The sequence below is a fragment of the Musa acuminata genome, chromosome BXJ2-9 (genome assembly GCF_036884655.1).
Source record: "Musa acuminata AAA Group cultivar baxijiao chromosome BXJ2-9, Cavendish_Baxijiao_AAA, whole genome shotgun sequence".
Taxonomy (NCBI): Eukaryota; Viridiplantae; Streptophyta; class Magnoliopsida; order Zingiberales; family Musaceae; genus Musa; species Musa acuminata.
Window position 1 is genome coordinate 3,761,772 of NC_088346.1, and position 19,223 is coordinate 3,780,994.

The following is a 19,223-nucleotide window of genomic DNA, read 5'->3' on the forward strand; positions in this document are numbered from 1 at the left end:
AAGTGCTGATTCACAACCGTGTAAAACGTACACTTATGAATGGAATGCTGATTTAAAGCGATATACATAGTAAAATTAGGACTAATTATATATTATTTCTTAAAAAAATATAGTCTCCCAGACTATATCAAGCGATGGTACCACCCAGGTAGGCGGTGGTACCACTAGTACCCAAAAACATGATGATTTGAATTTTTAGCTCCATTTCTCAAGTCATTTTGAGCTTATAAATATCCCTCGTGCTTGTTTGATAAAGCATAAAAAGCTTGTGATTTTAAAGCATTGTAAACTCTTGAAAAGTATTGAGTATCTTCTTCTTTGAAGTTTAAAAGTTATTATAAGAGATGTAAGAGGTCTTTTATAAAAAAACTATGGTATAAGAGTTCTTTCCAAAATCTGTAAAAACGAGAAAGAGTTATAACAAGGGTAGTTGATCTTTGTTCATCGAAAGAAGATCAGTAGTGAAAGTCGATGACCTCGAAGGAAGAGAAATCGGGAGTGGACGTAGGTCGGGACGACTGAACCACTATAAATCGGTTTGCATTTCTTCTTTTGCCTTGATTTACTATTATATACTGATTTACTTACTAATCAATTTATACTCGTACTTTTTGTTAATCATATTTTCGATACAGATTCATTGATTGAACTTTTAAACCAAAATTTTCGAAAGCATTAATTCTCTCCCTAGTGCCTTTATGATCCTAACATTTCTCCTCCTTCGTCTTTCACTGACTTAAGCATAGGAGGAGTTGAGTTAAGAAGCCCCAAGCGAGAGACCTGTTGTTTGGGACCATTGACGGTCAAGAGACGATTTCGCTGCTAGGATATAGCCTTGTAGTCACGAGGCAACCCTTCGACCGGAGGACAACCCATCGGTCCGAAAAGAGGATCTCACAACCAAGCATATCTTGGTTTCTCTACTCGATCTTACAACTCCAAGGCTAGATTGACGCTGATGAATCGCATCCCTTGCGGACCTCCTACGCTGATTTCCCCTGTCAGCACTCCCACATCAGCATGAAGGAGAACACAAGAATGAAGTTTCTTATCTTCAATAAAGCTTCTTTAATAAAGTGATTCTTCAATAAAGTTTCTTTAATAATTCTTCTTATCTTTTATTCTTTCCAATAAATCCGACTCACTAGTCGATGATATTAATGATCTATCAAATAGTGAGAATCAAATTTTTTTTATTTTTTATTTTAGCATCATTTATATATATGATAGTACGTGAAATATATTTCATTAATAGAATCGATAATGTAAGGAAAAATGATATTAAATATTTTTTTAAGTACATGGATGTCAATATAATTTTTTAAAATATAGAAATTGATATATTAAATATAATTAATTATAGGGATAATATGTAATTAATCCATAAAAATTTAATGGGTAATTTTTTTTTGAATCATAGATATTGTTTTCGATATATTCTCCATCGCTCATAAAAAAAATTATCCCCGATTAATTTTCGCCGGTTAGGTTTAGCCATGAATCATTCAAGATGAGTCAGCTTCGACCCCTTCGGTCTAGCCATGTTTGGTTTCTTCGTGCAGGCCATCGCACCGGCAAGGCCCCATCGGAGAACCTGTCCGACGACCTCGCCTGGGCCTGCGCCACCAACTTCGTTCCCGGGCAAGCGAGCTAGAGGGGAGAGAGCCTTATTAGCGTTCTTGATAGGTTTGAAGAAGAAGGTTCCGTCTTTGTCTTCCCATCTTTCTTTGGTGAACCTTCTTCTTTCGAGTCGACCGCAGATGACCGTTGTCATGAACCTGAATGCCATCTTTAACAATAGCAAAGCATTTCTTGTCCCAAGTTGATGAACCCAAAAGACCTTTCTCTCTTCCCATGAGGAGGAGGATTACTGGTGTCAAATCACCTAACCCAGTAGATACCTGCTTTGCCGCTGCCAGCCAGTACAAGGACTTCACAGGCTGAGCGCTCTGCATGCACCATTAAAGGAATCTACAGGTCTGGTGTTTCTAGTAGTTGGTTCAATCAATACTTCGCAGCAAGAAGCTGTTCAACCACCTCAAGCATGCCATGATTCATCTGCCAAGGGAGGACCCTGGCCATCTCGAGTCAGAACTGTCATTGCTGTCAGAAAAGCCAATGCATGCATTAAACGCCAACCAAACTCGCCATCGCTCTTAGCTTCATTTGCTGGGAAAACCTATGCCTGCTTGAGATGGTGCTCATTGGCATTTATGTAGCAGCTGTTTCGTACACTTGTTCCTCCACCTGGGCCATGGATGCTTGTTCTTCACATTCTTCCTTGTGGTTCTTATCTTGACTTCTCGAGAATGACAAAGACAGATCGTGTATTATGATGAGAACAACATTCAGATTTAAAATAGGTTTACAGTCTGAATCAAGTACTGCAAGATAGATATCAAGCCGTGGATACTGAAGCGTGCCCTTTTCCTGGGCATCACCTTCTTCTTGGCTTCATTTGCCTTGAGAAGAGGCAAACATCGGAAAAAAAGGAACAGCCCCTTCCATACGTCGAACAAGAGATCTGATTTAACTGTTACGATAAGCAAATCTGCTTTAATACATTTACTAGTTGTTTTTTCTTGATTCTTACCTCGCTTGTAGCTTAAATCCACTACTGAATCCAGCGAGCGAGCCGAGTCAATGGGCCATCGAGTCCGACGATCGAAGGTGGCTGAATCTAACCCTAACCCCCGCGCCTCCCAAATCAAGTCCACACATCACACAAATCCCGATTCACGTGCCCATGACACCACCGCCGTACTAATTAAATGCTGTTCAAACCCCACTGCTTGGAGGCAAACAGACAAATCGAACAATTGGGTGGGGATGCCTATCCCAGCAAGCGATCGCCGAGCCTCATTTAAATGTGATCTCTGTATTAACGCTCTGTCACTCGTGTCAACGTGCCACATATCGCATTAATTAACGTAGCACATCAACCGAGAACAAACTACACCAATAAAATAAGAGCGCGGGCGGCCTTTTGCCGGTCCAACGAATGTCTCGGGTTCAGTGGGCTCCATTTCTTTTATTACTATCATCCATTTTTTATATATTTGACTGTGATTAAAACTCATATATTATTACTTTATTTCGAAATTAAGCTTCAGTTCGAAATATTTTACGAAATGAACTTATTAACGTATCAGCATTTATTTATTTATTTATTTATTTGAGGTAAATCAAGGAGGGAGCACGATGACGAGCCGCCGTCAAGGATGACGGTTCCGTCAGAGACGGTAACGGCGATTACTCCCCTTCGCTGTCCTCCCAGCACGTGCGATCGGGATACGAAAAGCTCATGACATTGGTGTTATTTACGAGATTATCCCAGTGGGAATTTTCCGTATTCATTACACTTTGCAAATTGCAAGCGTTAGCTTAGATAATTAAGTTGAATATTTAAAAATAATTAGATTAAAAAATAAATAAAATAAAATTCATGAGTATGTTTCAAGAGAATTGCGTGAATGACAGTGAAGGCGTCAGGACGACAGTAATGTTACGAGAGATAGTCCAATTTGGTGGTCCAAATCCCGGCCTAAAAATTGGGACAGCGCATCCGATCGATGGAGGATCCAACTTCTCTCACCTAACCCCCAAATTGGTAATAAAAGGAAATTAAAGATAAATTAAGCGTGTAATACATTTATTTTTTGTGGTTATAAGATCTCAATTTTTAATCTAATTTTTTTTGGTGTTGCGTGAATCTTAAAGCATGATGGAGACCACGAGCAAATCGAGGCTGGTTTGGTAAATTGGTCGGGGAGTTGAGGGTATTTCGGTCGGTGACCTCCGACGCCGATGCTCAGTAATGAGAGTATCGAGGGGGAGTTCAATTGAAAGAGCCTAAAAAATGAGGATGGATTGAAGGGAGGTATCGTCTCTTCTTTTTGTTCCTTCTTTTGATCGTGACCTCAGTTTTCGCTTTTGCCTTTTTCTCTTTTCGGTGTTGGAGATTGGGATTAAGGTTTATAGTCGTTGGAGGTTTCTTGATTTGGAGTCATCTGGCGGGCAGAGATCTTGATTTGGAAGCTTCAAAGTTGGCGCCTTTCTTTGGCATCCGGCCGGATTTGTCTGCTCCGCTGCGTCGAGCTGAGGACTATTGCGGCGCAGATTTGGGAAAAGAAGCGCGTCCTGAGCGGCGAAACGAGGGAAGGTTTGTATTCTTGATGGATTTTTTACGCCTTTGGGGAGCTCAGGGTTCATGTCTATGAAATCGAGGAACCTAAAGTCCGCTTCTCGGGAGGTTTTTCTGGGTGCTCGAAGAATTTGGAGGCTGTTGTGCGCGATTTCTGAGGGATCATCGTCGCTTTGGTTCTGAAGCATTGGTCGAATTTTAAATCATAGATTGGGGGAAAACGGTGTTCTTTGTTTTGAGATCGTCGTTACTAAGAAAGTTCAAGAGATTTTCTTGACGCCTTTTGTCGACTCCCCGATCAGATTTCTGAGTTGAGGCTGCGGTGAAGCTCTTCCTGTTTGCTAGGGTTTTCGTCGTATGATTTGAGAAATCAAAGAGTTTGTTACTATACCAGATTCACTTTCTTTTTTCCTGTCCGTTTCCTCGCCAAAAAAAGCAGTAAGTACATTCACGAGAACAGTGCTTTCATGCCTTTTTATTATATCGTCGCCTTTTCTCCTCGCTCTCTGCTTCGGAAAAGGACCATCTTTTCGACAAGAGATCCCCGCAGCAACTGTATTCTAGTTCTTCGAAACATCTAACGTATGAGGTAGATGAGAAAATCAGATTATGATGCAGGTGAGATCGACGAACAGTCGAGGATTCGGGGATATAGAGGGGCAGTAAAGAACAAGGGAAAGCTGTACTTTCTTGTGGTTGGTCGAAGTGAAATCATCTCGTTTCATCTAAATAGGTCAAAAGTGTCTTTTCTCTTTGTTCTTGATCTGAACACCGGAAACAACAGTTGGTATGCGTGAAGGTGTTTGTTATCTGCATGAGCCTGGTCGAATCAGTGTATTAGTGAAGGAAAAGACATCTCTTTCTTCTCTTTTTGCGACTCATAAGAGTAGGTCTGGCTTCTGAGAAGTTGCTATGGAGGCGAGGGCCTAGTCAAGACGGTTGTGTTTGAGTATAGCAGGAGAAATGAGTGCCAACCAGCAGCATCACAAGCTGGGGAAGACTGCTAATGGCTTTGATGCTACTGAGAAGGTTGTTGTTGCAGTCAAGGCCTCAAAAGAAATCCCAAGAACAGCACTTGTATGGGCTTTAACGCATGTTGTTCAGCCTGGTGATTGCATAATGCTCTTGGTTGTGGTTTCACCCCACAGTCCTGGTATCAATCATCTAAACTCTGTTTATTTTTTTATCTCTAATGCCCTCTCTCCTACTTTTCCTCTTCTGTTCATCCTTCAACCTTTATATTCTGAAGAATCTCCCAAGAGCTTTTAAATCTTCTTTAGAGAAGATTCTTGCCAGTTCTGATGATCACTGGAACTTGTGGTTCATTTAGATTCTTGTCTAGCTAACCCCCGTTTATGATAGTTCCCTAATTCCTGTTATAATATTTATGCTAATCAGGTGTGAAGCATGAGTTTGTATCTGTTATGGGATTGGTTCCGGGTTGATTGGTACAGATTCTAAAGTAGCATATATAGTTATCAGAAAACATAGAGGTTTCTATCTAGTATAAGTTTGGTTGTTCAACATTATGCAGTTCAATATGCCTAAATTTTATTATCGAATTATAGATTCTCATGAGTTCACGGGGGTGACATTTGACATTTGACCCACAAATCCATGTGGAGGATCTGATCTTCTATTTTCTTGTAGTTATTTATGTTATGTATGACAACATAAGCTATATATATATATATATAGGTAAATGGGTTGCTTATGTTTACATTCTAGCCTAAGATACTAAGATGTAATCTTCTGTCATGTTCTCTGGATTATGTGCTTAATAAGTTTTTCGTCCTTCAGGTAGAAAACTATGGGGGTTCCCAAGATTTGCTGGGGACTGTGCTAGTAGTCACAGGAAGTCCCATTCTGGCACTGCTTTGGAGCAGAAGTCTGACATAAGTAATTCTTGTTCTCAGATGATGCTGCAACTTCATGATGTTTATGATTCAGATAAGGTTAGTTACTATGGCATTTACTTTTGGTCTTCCTTAACTTCGTAGATATGCTAAGTACCTGGCCTTTGCAGATAAGTGTCAAGATAAAGATCGTCACTGGGTCACCTTGTGGTGTGGTGGCTGCAGAATCCACACGAGTTCAGGCAAACTGGGTCGTACTAGACAAGTAATTATTTTTTGTTTGAACCTTTTCCCTTATATTTATGCTTAACGAGAAAAAGCATAATTTGTTTCATCAATTCATGAAATTCTTCTATGTAATTTCTCAAGTCAGAAGCCCAATGCTTGAGCTTCTTATGATATTGTCCTTGCCTTCTGATATTTGACACCACTGCTTTCTGCAGACAGCTGAAGCATGAGCAGAAGCATTGCATTGACGAACTGCAATGCAATATAGTTGTTATGAAGCATTGTCAACCTAAAGTTCTTCGCTTAAATCTAGTAGGATCTCATGAGGAAGAGCCCCAGTTGCCTTCTAAGTTAGATAAGACAAAGACTGATAATGACATCAAAGGTTCTCAGAATTTCAGTAGAGGACCAGTTGTAACACCAACTAGTAGTCCTGAATTAGAGACATCATATACCACTACTGAAGCTGGGACCTTCTCGGTGTCAAGCTCAGATCTTGGAAATTCTCCCATTTTTTCCACTGTTAAGAAACAGGAGCATACAAGTGTGAAGGAAATCAGGAATTTAGATGTATCTACCTCTGATTCTGACAGTGAGAGTCTGAGTCATACGAGAACAGAATTTCAGCCCTGGATGGCAGAGGTTTTTGGTAATGGCTGCCCATCTTCAAAGGAGATTCAGGAATTATCACATGCACTTGATACCAAAGCTCGTATTTCTACAACAAAAGCCTTGTTGGATAAGTTTTCTAAGCTGGATAACAAATCTGAAATTGGTTCTTTAAGTTACAGATCAGATTTAAACTTCATTGGGAATGTCAGAGAAGTAATTTCTCTATCTAGAAATGCACCTCCAGGACCACCTCCTCTATGTTCAATATGTCAGCACAAGGCACCTGTGTTCGGAAAGCCTCCTAGGTGGTTCAGCTACTCAGAGCTAGAACTTGCTACAGGTGGGTTTTCTCAAGCAAACTTCTTGGCTGAGGGTGGGTTTGGATCTGTGCATAGAGGTGTCCTGCCAGATGGTCAAGCAATTGCAGTCAAGCAACATAAACTTGCTAGTTCCCAGGGTGATCAAGAATTCTGCTCGGAGGTGGAAGTTCTAAGCTGTGCACAACATCGCAATGTTGTGATGTTGATTGGATTCTGTGTTGAAGACAGGAGAAGGTTGCTGGTTTATGAATATATTTGCAATGGCTCATTGGATACTCATCTTTATGGTAACTCCTTTAGTCATGATAGATATGTATATAACTATTTATATATTACTAATGCTATGGTACATGAGATCATTGGTTGTTCCAATGAACAGTCTAAATTGAACTTCTAGCTCTTATGTTTTGACGTAATACTTTCCTACAATTGCACTGTCTTCTTTATTACTAAAGAATTTCAAAAGGAAATTCATCTTGTTCCTAGTTCAAAATTAATGTTGTAGCCCTTGAGGACTGTGGCAGCAATTTTTGAGTATGGATATATGATATGGTTTGAACATGAGTGTTGGATATTTATTAACAAAATCCCTCGGGATTAAATTTATAAAACATTTTGATCTTTGATAGTTGAGATATCCTGAAGTGCTTACGCATTATGTATTCATATGCGAGAATGTAATAATGTACATGATATTTGAGTTGAACATACTGCAACAGTGAGACAAAAACTGTTGAAACTTTTTCTTACCAAAAAGCCATTATCTTGATTGTTGGACATGATCTGACTTTGAAGATTATATTCATTTATGCTTGTAGGCCGTAATCGGGAACCTCTGGAATGGTCTGCTAGACAAAAGATTGCTGTAGGAGCTGCTCGGGGGTTGAGATATCTTCATGAGGAGTGCAGAGTTGGTTGCATAGTCCATCGGGACATGAGACCGAATAACATTCTTATAACCCATGATTTTGAACCGTTGGTATGGCCTTCCATTTCTCTTCTTTATAGTTTTGATCTGACAAGGACACTTGTTGCTTTTATGTATAAAAAAAACTCTGGTACTTGCTGTTGTCCCCAAGTTCTGTCCAATGATGTTTAAGGATTGTTACCCATGCTGAGATAGATATTTCACTTTCTGTTTCCAAACATTTATTTCAGCACTGCATTGTCTTGGGCATCTGGTGACGATATCCTTGTGCTTAATGCAGTTTAAAATTATTTCTGTATGATTGTTCGATCAGATCAAGCCTGTCCCCCAAGCTTAATTATTGAATTCATGGTTGTTCACATTTTACGAGAAACTGTAATTTCATGTCCATAAACAGAAAATTTTCCAGATTTAGATTTTGTCCAAGAAGATTCTTCAGGTTGTGTTACATCTTTGTGTAAGTTCAACTTATTGTCTCTGTGATTGTTGGATATACTGATAGTTGGCAACCATTACCTTCTAACCAATATCAACTATCACCTCCCAGAGAAGGCAATAATATCTTGAAAAATTGCTGTAAGCATCGGTTATTTTGTGTTTTTCATGTTCTCTACCATTCCCATGTTGCTTCTGGCTTCTTAAAGAGACAATACCTTATGATAATTTTAATATAATTTTACATATCTGCAGATAAGTGTTTAACTTTCTGAAATATTTGTTTCACTTATAAAACTAAAAAATCTGACCTTTAAATTGTGTCCAAAAGGTTGGTGATTTTGGCCTAGCGAGATGGCAGCCTGATGGTGACCTTGGCGTGGAAACAAGAGTCATAGGCACCTTTGGGTAAAGCTTGAATCAGAGTTAAATATCTTTTACTTCCACTGCAATATATTAAATCTGAATCATCTCCATGCTTCTATTTTAGATATCTTGCTCCAGAATATGCCCAAAGTGGGCAAATTACGGAAAAAGCTGATGTGTATTCCTTCGGGGTGGTACTACTGGAGCTTGTTACTGGACGTAAAGCTGTTGATATTAATCGACAAAAGGGCCAGCAGTGCCTGACTGAATGGGTGAGCAGAAAGTTTTCTTTGAAGAGAACGTATTGGTGCTGTACTGTGATGGTCAGATTGGAACTTGGTTATTTAGATATACTAACATTTTGTTTTAGGTTGTAACTACAGTCAGATTTATCGCCCATCTGATTGTTTTCTCTGAAGTTGGGATCTTAGACTAGCACGATTTTCTTTTATGCATATGGGCTTCTTGTTTCCTGCATCTTTGATTGATTTTGCTTGAACAGGCTCGGCCTTTGCTTGAAGAAGATGCAATCGTTGAGCTCGTAGACCCATGCTTGGGGAACTGCTACTCTGAACACGAGGTCTCCTGCATGTTGCAAGCTGCGTCATTGTGCATTAGGCGTGATCCTCACTCAAGACCTCGAATGTCTCAGGTATGACTACATAATGTTATGACAACAAATATGAGAAGAAAATCCTCGCTTTTGGTCCTGTACTAATGTTCTAAGCTTCATGTGTGAAGGTTCTTAGAATATTGGACGGAGATGTGGTCATGGATTCAGGCTATACTTCCACGCCTGCATATGCCAACGGAAACCGGAGTGGATGGATGTGGCCTGACCGGCAGCAGCAACAACTTAGCATTCCAGTCAAACAGGCTTCACAGGTTTCGGCTGGCAGCAAATCCTACGAGGCTTTACGGACAGCCTGGGAAAGAGAGAGGGAGGGTATCTTGCGAAGATGTTAAAGTTGGAACAGAACTATTATATGCCTATGTGCCGTGTGCAATGTGTATTCCCATAGATTGCTCTTTTATTCACCTTTTCGTGCTGTATTCATCACTATATCTGTATTGTATGTTAGCACATTTTGTTAGGTTCTTTTGACTCTCAATACGCTGCTACTAATCATGTCTATGTTCATGTTTGGAGATGGATTCGTTGATATATGTAACCCTTGTGCATGTGGCCCGTCCCTTAGCACATTGTGATCTCAAATTGTTTGCTCGATTAGCTATTTAGCTTAAGTTAGTGGTTTGTTTTCAGGTGGGATGCTTCAGCATAGCTGCATCTTTATGTTATGATATTTATCTCCCGAGAAGAGGAAAGGTGGCCGGCGATGGATGCAATGTCAAGTTAAGATTCTTCAAGTTGTGTGGGCATGACAGATATGCCAATGCAAAGCCTTTGTAGCACAAAGTTGAAGGAACAACTGCAACAAACGTCAGAAAACACTACTTAGCTGCTACACTATTTGGCACGCTATATAAAATGTTACAGAATCTCCAAGAAGTTGGAATTAAGGTGGGGTATGATCAAAATTGTTTTAGGAAATAACAGCATGTAGAAATGTTCGGCACAAACATAATTGCAGAGTACTGTTGACAAGGCAGTTCTGATATACATAGTTAAGAAGTAAAATAAAGAACAGACACATCGTTGTTCATTAAGTTTGCCAACTCATAGATTAAGAAGTTGGGTGATGGCGATGCTGGCAGATTTAGGCATGATTCGGTTAAGTTACTCTCCCCTCTACTTCCCACCAAGCGTGGGAAACTGTCCAGGATCTTCGATTGATGGAGCAGCAGCTGCTGCGAAGCTGGAACCCCCACCGCCATACGAACCTCTGAGTGGTCCACGATCACCTCTCCCCCTACCACGTCCGCGGCCACCTGGACTGTAGTACCTTCCTCCTTCGGCTGGCTTCAAGAACTCATTGATGCTTAAAGACTAACAAAGTAGAGAACCTCATCAATCAACCAAAAATTAAAAAAAAACCTAACAGATAATGCTGCATATGAATTAAAACGTACTTTTTTGCTGCGTTCATCACGATCAGCATTTTCTTTCTTTTTCCCAAAGTCCTTGTCAGAACCCTGAAAAGACATCAAATCAAAAGCATTGTAAGAAATTTAAAAAAAATGATGTGGCACAACAGCAGGAAAGAGTATGAAGCATAAAGGTCCATAGCAACATACCAACTTAACAAAGATAGGGTCGTTTTCTTTTTTTGTTGAGAGTTGCTGCATAGACTGCAACTCCTTGTCAATTTCAACTTTCCTCTCCTCAGCCTTCATTGCAAGCAAGGCTTTCCGTTTCTCCTCCCTTATTTTCTCATACTCTTCCAAAGTCATCTCCTACACAAATGAGTCGAACAAGACTGAATATATATAACTGCCAATTTACTGTATTTAGAGTGGTATAAACTAGAAAGCCAAATATATGATCATATAGCACATGCAGTAGACCTCAACCAAAGGTAACCGAGGCACCAAGCAGTAGCATAAACCAAAAAAAAGAAAAGAAAAGGATGGTCACAAGAGAATTCTGAATATACCCCTCAATATATGTTATTTACTACTCAATTTGCATATATACAGCTTAAGAATATTTTACGTCAGCATAAAGAACCCTCTGCAAGTTGACATCCCCAAACACTGAATTTTCCTACTAACTATAAAGAATAACTATGATGTCAAACCCTTCATAATAATACAAGTTCCACAGAACTGTCGAACCACCCTTTAAAATATCTTTTCTATGTTAAATAACAAAAAAGATCTGTCTATTTATTTCACAGATTAAACAAAACCAAGGATGAAACCAAGTCATGGAAAAAGTAGTTCATCAAAGTCATACAATGGGACACATGCAAGTATGATAAATTTTGGAGGCTACCTGATGGAATATCAATTTTAAAATGGTATATATTAATAAATATTTTAATGTTTATCGGTTCAAAAAGGAAAAATTATTTAAATCAGCCTAATGACAGCTCTCATTTTCCACAATTTTGAATCTTCATAATTTTTCATGATTTTAAATCTAATATTAGCACAAGAGTGTCTTATATAAAAATTAAATGTCAAACAATATATATTCTTACTTATTTAACATTTGACTATGACTGTTATACAATAAGGTTAAATTGTAGCAAATCAAAAGTACCAACAAAAAAATAGCAATGAAGACAAATTAGCTCCTTAAAACACCTAGAAAGCCAAATAATGAGAGTAATCAACACTGATCATAAAAAATCAGTTTAATACAGGTATGGCAGCTTCCTGAACTGAAGCATGAATAATTGCATACAAATTAGTTCAATTTACTCCATGCCTTGCAGGACCCTTCGACACTTGATGACTAAACAGAAATGCTAAGTTCTACATTCTTATATGCAACAAAATTAGTCAATTGTGCGCCAACTTGAAAGATCAGGGGTGGAAAAGAATCTATTTTTGCCAACAGAGAAATGCAGCAGCACCAGAAAACACAAAGAAAAGGAAGGAAAGAAATGATCTACTATTCTTCTCTTCCAAGTAACAAACATTTAATTCTAAAAGGCAACACGAAGAAGAAACTCAAACATGAGTACAGGAAAAGCTCGCATCTCCATTTTGTTAAAATTGCATGTCTTGCACGAATAAAGGAACCAAAATTCAACAACATAGCACGAGTTCAAAGCCTCAGTTCAAAATGTCCTGATAATCTTCCCTATGGATGGAAACACAAAACTACTTATTGAATCTCACTAGATAAACTGCAGTATTAAACAATTTTGAAAATGCTAGTTGCAGCATAAAGCTCAACGCCAAGTGATATAAAACAGAAATCAGGAGATGGTGGATTCAGAATCATACAACTTACAGGGGGGAGGTCATCTATAATTTCTCCCTCTTCCTTAATTCTACTTCTCTGGATCATTTGTTCAGTTTTTCGTTCCCATTTAAATATATAGGCTGACAGAAAATATGTATATGGTTCTCAAACACAAACATAACAACTACAAAGTACCAGTAACTTAATACTAGGAACCAAGGTTTACCATTCTGTAGCATACTGCTCAGTACAGACGGTACATACCAATATGTAGGCATGTCCTATCATACTATGTGTTGGTGGATCGGTATGGTTCGATACATACCATACCAATGACCATTCGATGGCGAACCATGCTAGGAACCAACAGTGTATCTCACATTTAATTATATATGATGGTAAGCGCTTTGAATCTTCATACAAGGAACATAACTGTACCACCAATAAGTCATCACAAACTTGGAAAGCAAATTTCTACTCAAACTAGCCGTCCCCATATTTCAATATCATGACAAATTTCCACCAAACATTACGAAACAAGAAACTATTACCAGTGGCACACTGAATTGTGATCATTCTTTTCTCTATGTAGTATACACAATGCATAAGAAAAAAGGTCCTGATAAATAAAGTTCTCGTGTATAAAATGTCAAAGCAAGTCCTGTATCCACATACAAAAGCAAGAAATAACAAAAAAAATTCAACCTGACCTGTGAGTGATAACGAATACATGCTAAAACTATGCCAAGATGATCAGTTACTTAAACATGATATCTAAACCTTCAAAACTCAAAACAGTATACAAAACTCATATTAATGGAAATATTGACTGATACAATTTTCAGAACATTTAACACTTGAGAAACATGCACAACAATTAGAGACATCATAATAACAATGTTAATATGGATAATTGGAGCCATAAGAGAGGATAAACTAAGAAAGGTTTACACTCAGAATAAAGATGCAATCCTGACAGAGGATCATTGGGAGAAACCAAAATAAACGAGAATCGACATTTTCCAATGGAAATATGTAGAAAACCCTATTAGATGAGGTAAATCAATTACGATTAGTAGTACAAGGAGGTATAGGGAAATCTAACAAAACATTACTAGAGAATAAAATAAAAGACTGCTCCAGTTTTACCCGTGATGTTACTATTACAAGAGTTGCATGGTGGAAAAACACTCATGTAGTTGAACCCAAACAATTCGGATATTATAATTGTTGTGAATTATTGTTGTTGCAGATTTGCAGGGTCACCATGGAGGTAAATAAACAATTAGTTTAGAAATGAAAAGAACAGGGCAAAAAGAGCTAGTCTCTGTATATTTGCTGAAAGGTAAGAAAAAAATTAGAACTCAGCATAATAAACGTGTGATCCGAATATCTCTGCCAAGTTGCAAAAAAACTATTAATTGAAGTCCATAACAAATCTACTGTGAGCTGACTGTAAATTTTTTGTGGATCAACCAAACATGATAATAGAAACATCAAATACATGACTGTTTGACAAGAATATCCTATTTTAACAAAAAAAAATACTTTGAGCCATAAAATAGTTAAGAGCAGCAATGCCAAAATCATGCATGTAATAGAAGCTGACCTTATCCTCTTCCTTTTCTTCTGCCTCATTGGTTGTACCCTCCTTGTTTTCCTTGCTCTCCTCGGTTGCTGGTGTCTTCTCCTGTTCTTGCTGTTTCTCAGTAACAAGCATTTTATCATCAAAGTTTAGCACCTCATCCTTTTCCCTGTCACAAAAGAGTTCCACAAGAAACAACAAGCTCATTAACGGGAACTGCAAACAAAGATTCAACTAAATGGTTCTTAGCAAACATGTACCACTAACAAAAGAAAAATCTTAACTGTGCAAGAGTTTCATCAGCTACGGTTCCCCAGTTACCACGACCTGCTCCATCGCGTTTCATCTCATAACCACGGCCAGTGCCACTCCGCCGCTCATACAACCTACGCGGTGAGCGTTCAGAGTCACCTCCAGATTCGTCATTCCCATAGCCACCACGACCCCGAAATCCACCACGTCGGCCGCCACCGAATGGCTGGCGTGGCGGTCGTTCCTTCTCTTGAAGTTTATCAGCTTCAACGTCTTCGCCTCCACCCCCATATCCCCCGGAGAAACCGTTGGCATTATCATTCCCGAAGTCACGATTAGGGGCAAGGCCTCCACTTCGACCACCTCTTCCGCGTCCAAGCCCGCCACGTCCAAACCCACCTCGCCCAGTCCCGCCACGTGCTGGTGCAGCATTGTTCCTCGCTTCTCTCGCCTCCCTCACTGTACAATGAAAGAGAACAACGGAACCAAGAAAAATAATACATTATCGAACCAAAAAGGTAAAATATTGCTATTTAATTAACATATAGACTACGAAAATTAGATAAGACATTTAGTTCATCATTAAAAATGAGGAAAAATAGAGAACTTGATCGAAAAGCAGAAAAATCTCAGATTTGATGGAAAACATCATTAAAAAAAACCTTTTTTTTCCCAGAAATATCACAATGAGTCAAACCAAATCCATTCAGGACCAACCGGCTTGAGCAGGCGGAACTGGTTTAGCGGGGAGCTTCGCCGCTGCCGGGGAAGCGGCGGCGGAGGCTGGCGCATCAGGCTTCTTGGCCGCCATCTTCTGCTGGTGAGCGGCGATGAGTTGCGACGGGTCATCATTGTCGTCGTCTCCGAGGAGATCGAAGGGGTTCGCGGTGGCCATCTCCACAGAGGGTCCTCTCGAGCGCCTGCCTCAGCGCGGCAGCAGTGGAATCTCGTAACTAGAACAGTAGCCTCCCCAACGCGATCTCCATAAGAAGCACTAGAAGAATCGGAGACGAGAAGTCTCACGGGGCAGCAGAAAGCTAGGGTTTTGGTGGCGCGGAGAGAAGAAGTATGCAAAGAGAAACCCTAGCCGCACTCTTCCACCACGGGCTTCCATCCAGAAAACCTAATCCCTTCTCCCCCCTCGAAATTGTTAATTTATTGTTCTGTGAGATTAAATGACGACTTTATTCACACTATGGAGACTTATTTACATGGTCATCATTAACTAGCGAGAAGAAAATAATGGGCATTTTAGGTACTTGAGTTGCTCCGTGGGCGTTCACGGGATTGTAGCGTGCTCTCCTGGGACAGGAAGAGCACGTGGAACGAACCCGAAGCGTGATGATAAGATCGTGCGGATGAGATTGTTCCGCGTTCTCGTCAGATTTATGAGAAGGGTATTCGTTGCATCAAGAATCGAATCCGAATCTCCAAGTGATGGACGCATATAGTTCGATTTGAGGATGATGGACCAGATTCGTATCCGTGTTCCTGATCGTTTTGGCCTATAGGAAACCGCACGCATATGAATACACATCAAATGTACGATCGAATTTAAAATGAATAAATAGATCCAAAACCATATGATATAGAATAATGCGAAACATCTAATCGAGAGAATCATTTAAATATATAAAAATTAAAAATCAAGATAAAAGTAATTTAAACATGAACAATAAAAAAGCATGAATACATATATATATAATCTCATGTAATTAGTTATTTTTAGTATTATAATTTTTTTTATTTTTAAAAAACTATATTAATATACTTATATTTACGAAAACGAAAGATTGAGATTCTTATATAGAATTAAATAAATAATTTTATAAGATTAAATATTTTATTTTTATAAGTACGAAGATTTTAATATAATTTTAAAAAAAATAAAGATTAAAATATTAAGAATAATTAATTAGAGGGGATAAAATGTTATTAGCCTTTAATTTTGACATGAGCAATAATTTCTTGGATCCATGGTTTTTCAATAAAATTAAATCACAAGACACAGTAGAAGAGGAACAGAAGAAATATTATATTTTCTCTGGCTTTGGATAAGATCAACTTGTTTGATTTCTTATATATATTAAGTGAATGAGAGAGGACATGTTTGCTTATGTTCTGCTCCAAAAATGGAAATGGCAAGGAGGTTGAGTCTGCGGTTGGATCAGGTGAATGGAACCTCAATGGTGGTCGTCCTCCTCGTTGGCAACCATCAAGCTGATGTGATGTGCTCCACCTCCATGGTGGTCGATCAACGGATGTTGCATCTTTCAATGCAAATACTCCCTAAAAGCTAATGAAAGGATTGGTTAGAGGACAAGAGACATCCTTGTCATGCAGCAACCACCACAGTAAGTCCATGACAATATAGATTAGCACACTATCTGCTCGATGGACTAATAATGCACCTCATGATGTGATTGCCCATAGTGACTTCAATCGCATAATATTTGCCTCGACTTGCTCACAGAAATGATACAGGGGAAGCTGAAGCATAATTTTCTATATCTCAACAAGTCTTAATAGATTCAAAGATGCAGAGCATTCTTATCCATCAGTAAAGCATTAGAAAAGAGTGTAATAGCATGGAACTATGTGAGATATCAGCAACCAAGGCAGCATCACAACAAAGCACTTGAGAATGACATGAAAAGCAGAGTCAATCACATATCCTCTTCTCTGTTACCAATCTTATCATCTTTGAAGGGAAGAAATGGGGTTCAGAACTATTAAGACTATTATCAAAATGTTGCTTTTTGATCTGGCCTATGATTAATACTGCCCTTAAGATTAACAAAGCAGTGATACATGGATTTCCACATGCCAAGTGATAGCAGTACCAATAATGACATTTGCACTACTGTACTATATATCTTATTTAATTAATAGGTTGACACCAAGGCAAGTATATGTTCCCCATGGTAAATTGAGCTTGCCTTTTCAATCCATATTAGGAGGTAGTGGTGGTATATCTAGTCTATCCTTCCAATCAATCCTGCAGGTGTCTCTGTGCTTCTGGGAAAAGATCTGTGGTGGCTTGAGGATGGAAAGGAAATGCTGTGAAGGTGTGGAGAGTGAGCTTAACTCGAGGAATTCAATCAGCCCGAGAAGGATGGTGGGAGGTGGACTGAGACTCTTCGGTGTGCAGTTTGAGATGGCGGCTTCCCCCATGAAGAAGTGTTACAGCACCGACTGCCTCACCTGTCCTGCCGCTGCTTCATCTTCCCCTTCCCCGTCGTCATCTTCTTCTCTTGTTTCTATTGATGAAACCGCCGAGAAGACCTCTAATGGCTATCTCTCTGATGGCCTGGTTGTCAGAACTCAAGAACGCAAGAAAGGTAAAGCAATTCCTGTTCTTCTCGGTTCAGCTTCTGTGGCTAAGTTTGCATTGATTTCTCGTGTTCAGGAGTTGCTTGGACGGAGGAAGAGCACAAACTATTCCTAGCAGGGCTTGAGAGACTCGGAAGGGGAGATTGGCGAGGCATCTCTCGCAACTTTGTGACCACAAGAACACCAACTCAAGTGGCCAGTCATGCCCAGAAATATTTCCTGCGACAGAACGGCCTCAACAAGAAGAAGCGTCGTTCCAGTCTCTTCGATGTGGTAAATCGCTCTCCGTCTGCTGCATTCACTATCATACCGCTTCTACTAATCCAAACATAGATCAGGTCTCGAGTCATGAGATTGCAGCTCAAATCGGTCACTCTCCGAAGCTAGAAGAGCATTCCCCTGTTCTGTCACTTGGCACAACATGCCGCAGAATCCCTGAGACCGCTGTTTTCGATCTCAACACTTCGGAACAAGAATCAGAAACCCACATTTCTTCATGCCTCAGTCTGATGCATAATTGCTCCATCAGCACGGTATCACAGTCGTATTCCTTGGTGGAAGTGCATCACGAGCAACCATGTCATGTGGATTTAGACCTCAGCATATCCACATCAAGGCCAAATCACAATCTTGAGACCTCAATCAGCGGTCTGGTATTCGAGATCATCTGAATCACCTGCTTGAATCACAGCCCTCCGGAAATCCCCACCAGTCAAGGAGACGCAAATGGTGCTTCCATGGAAATGTTAGAAACTGACAGAAGCTGCTCCTCCCACCAAATGGTCACTCATCTGAAGTCTATTCAAGCAATTCTCATGCAACGATCTCTTTAATCACTGTCTACCGAGTGTAGAATTGTTGATGTAAGTCAGTTGTCCATACTCGACTTTTCTGTATGTGTTGCTCCAATGCATGTAAAATACTGTCTACCCAACTGTGTTTCTACGCTCATAAGCTCTGCAGTTCGATGCATTATTTCTACTTGATATTGATTAGATCTTACCGCATGCGGATACATGCTGCCTTATCCGCATGCGGTAAGATCTCGCAAGATTCATAACAGGGAGCATGCAGTGTCCATCCATGTACGGCCACATGAGCTCGGTGTGTCGTTGCTCCCTTAGTTGTATGTATCCTTGTTTCTCCATTGTCTTCTAGCTTCTTCGGATGGGTACCATCATGTCCTGATACTGGTAGTATGTCTTGGTCCAAGAACAAGCTGCATTTACCAGGGGATGGGGGGACTGCATGACAGCTAGGTGGATGCAGAGAACATACAGAAGAATCAGATTCTTTTTGGAGGATAAAGAGAGTCGGATCAAAGATCAACAACTGGTGTTTGATTCT

The 19,223-nt window shown here is 39.7% G+C and overlaps 3 protein-coding genes across 3 annotated transcripts; 2 read left to right on the plus strand and 1 right to left on the minus strand.

Moving 5' to 3' along the window:
* The first annotated feature begins 3,809 nt into the window (after window positions 1-3,809).
* Window positions 3,810-10,105, plus strand: LOC135622597 (inactive protein kinase SELMODRAFT_444075-like). Its single transcript, XM_065124582.1, has 9 exons — window positions 3,810-5,297; window positions 5,945-6,099; window positions 6,171-6,265; window positions 6,444-7,447; window positions 7,979-8,139; window positions 8,855-8,931; window positions 9,014-9,161; window positions 9,392-9,541; window positions 9,631-10,105. Exons 1-9 carry the CDS (start codon window positions 5,108-5,110, stop codon window positions 9,853-9,855), a joined length of 2,205 nt encoding a protein of 734 aa, XP_064980654.1. The 5' UTR covers window positions 3,810-5,107; the 3' UTR covers window positions 9,856-10,105.
* Window positions 10,106-10,400: 295 nt separating this feature from the next.
* Window positions 10,401-15,668, minus strand: LOC135622598 (RGG repeats nuclear RNA binding protein A-like). Its single transcript, XM_065124583.1, has 6 exons — window positions 15,261-15,668; window positions 14,576-15,002; window positions 14,316-14,460; window positions 11,086-11,244; window positions 10,921-10,983; window positions 10,401-10,837 (listed from the first exon to the last, which is right to left on the minus strand). The coding sequence occupies exons 1-6, from the start codon at window positions 15,436-15,438 to the stop codon at window positions 10,640-10,642; spliced, it is 1,170 nt and encodes a 389-aa protein (XP_064980655.1). The 5' UTR covers window positions 15,439-15,668; the 3' UTR covers window positions 10,401-10,639.
* Window positions 15,669-17,589: 1,921 nt separating this feature from the next.
* Window positions 17,590-18,848, plus strand: LOC135622600 (transcription factor MYBS3-like). The gene is made up of 3 exons (XM_065124585.1): window positions 17,590-17,884; window positions 17,953-18,149; window positions 18,215-18,848. The coding sequence occupies exons 1-3, from the start codon at window positions 17,590-17,592 to the stop codon at window positions 18,545-18,547; spliced, it is 825 nt and encodes a 274-aa protein (XP_064980657.1). The 3' UTR covers window positions 18,548-18,848.
* Window positions 18,849-19,223: the final 375 nt, after the last annotated feature.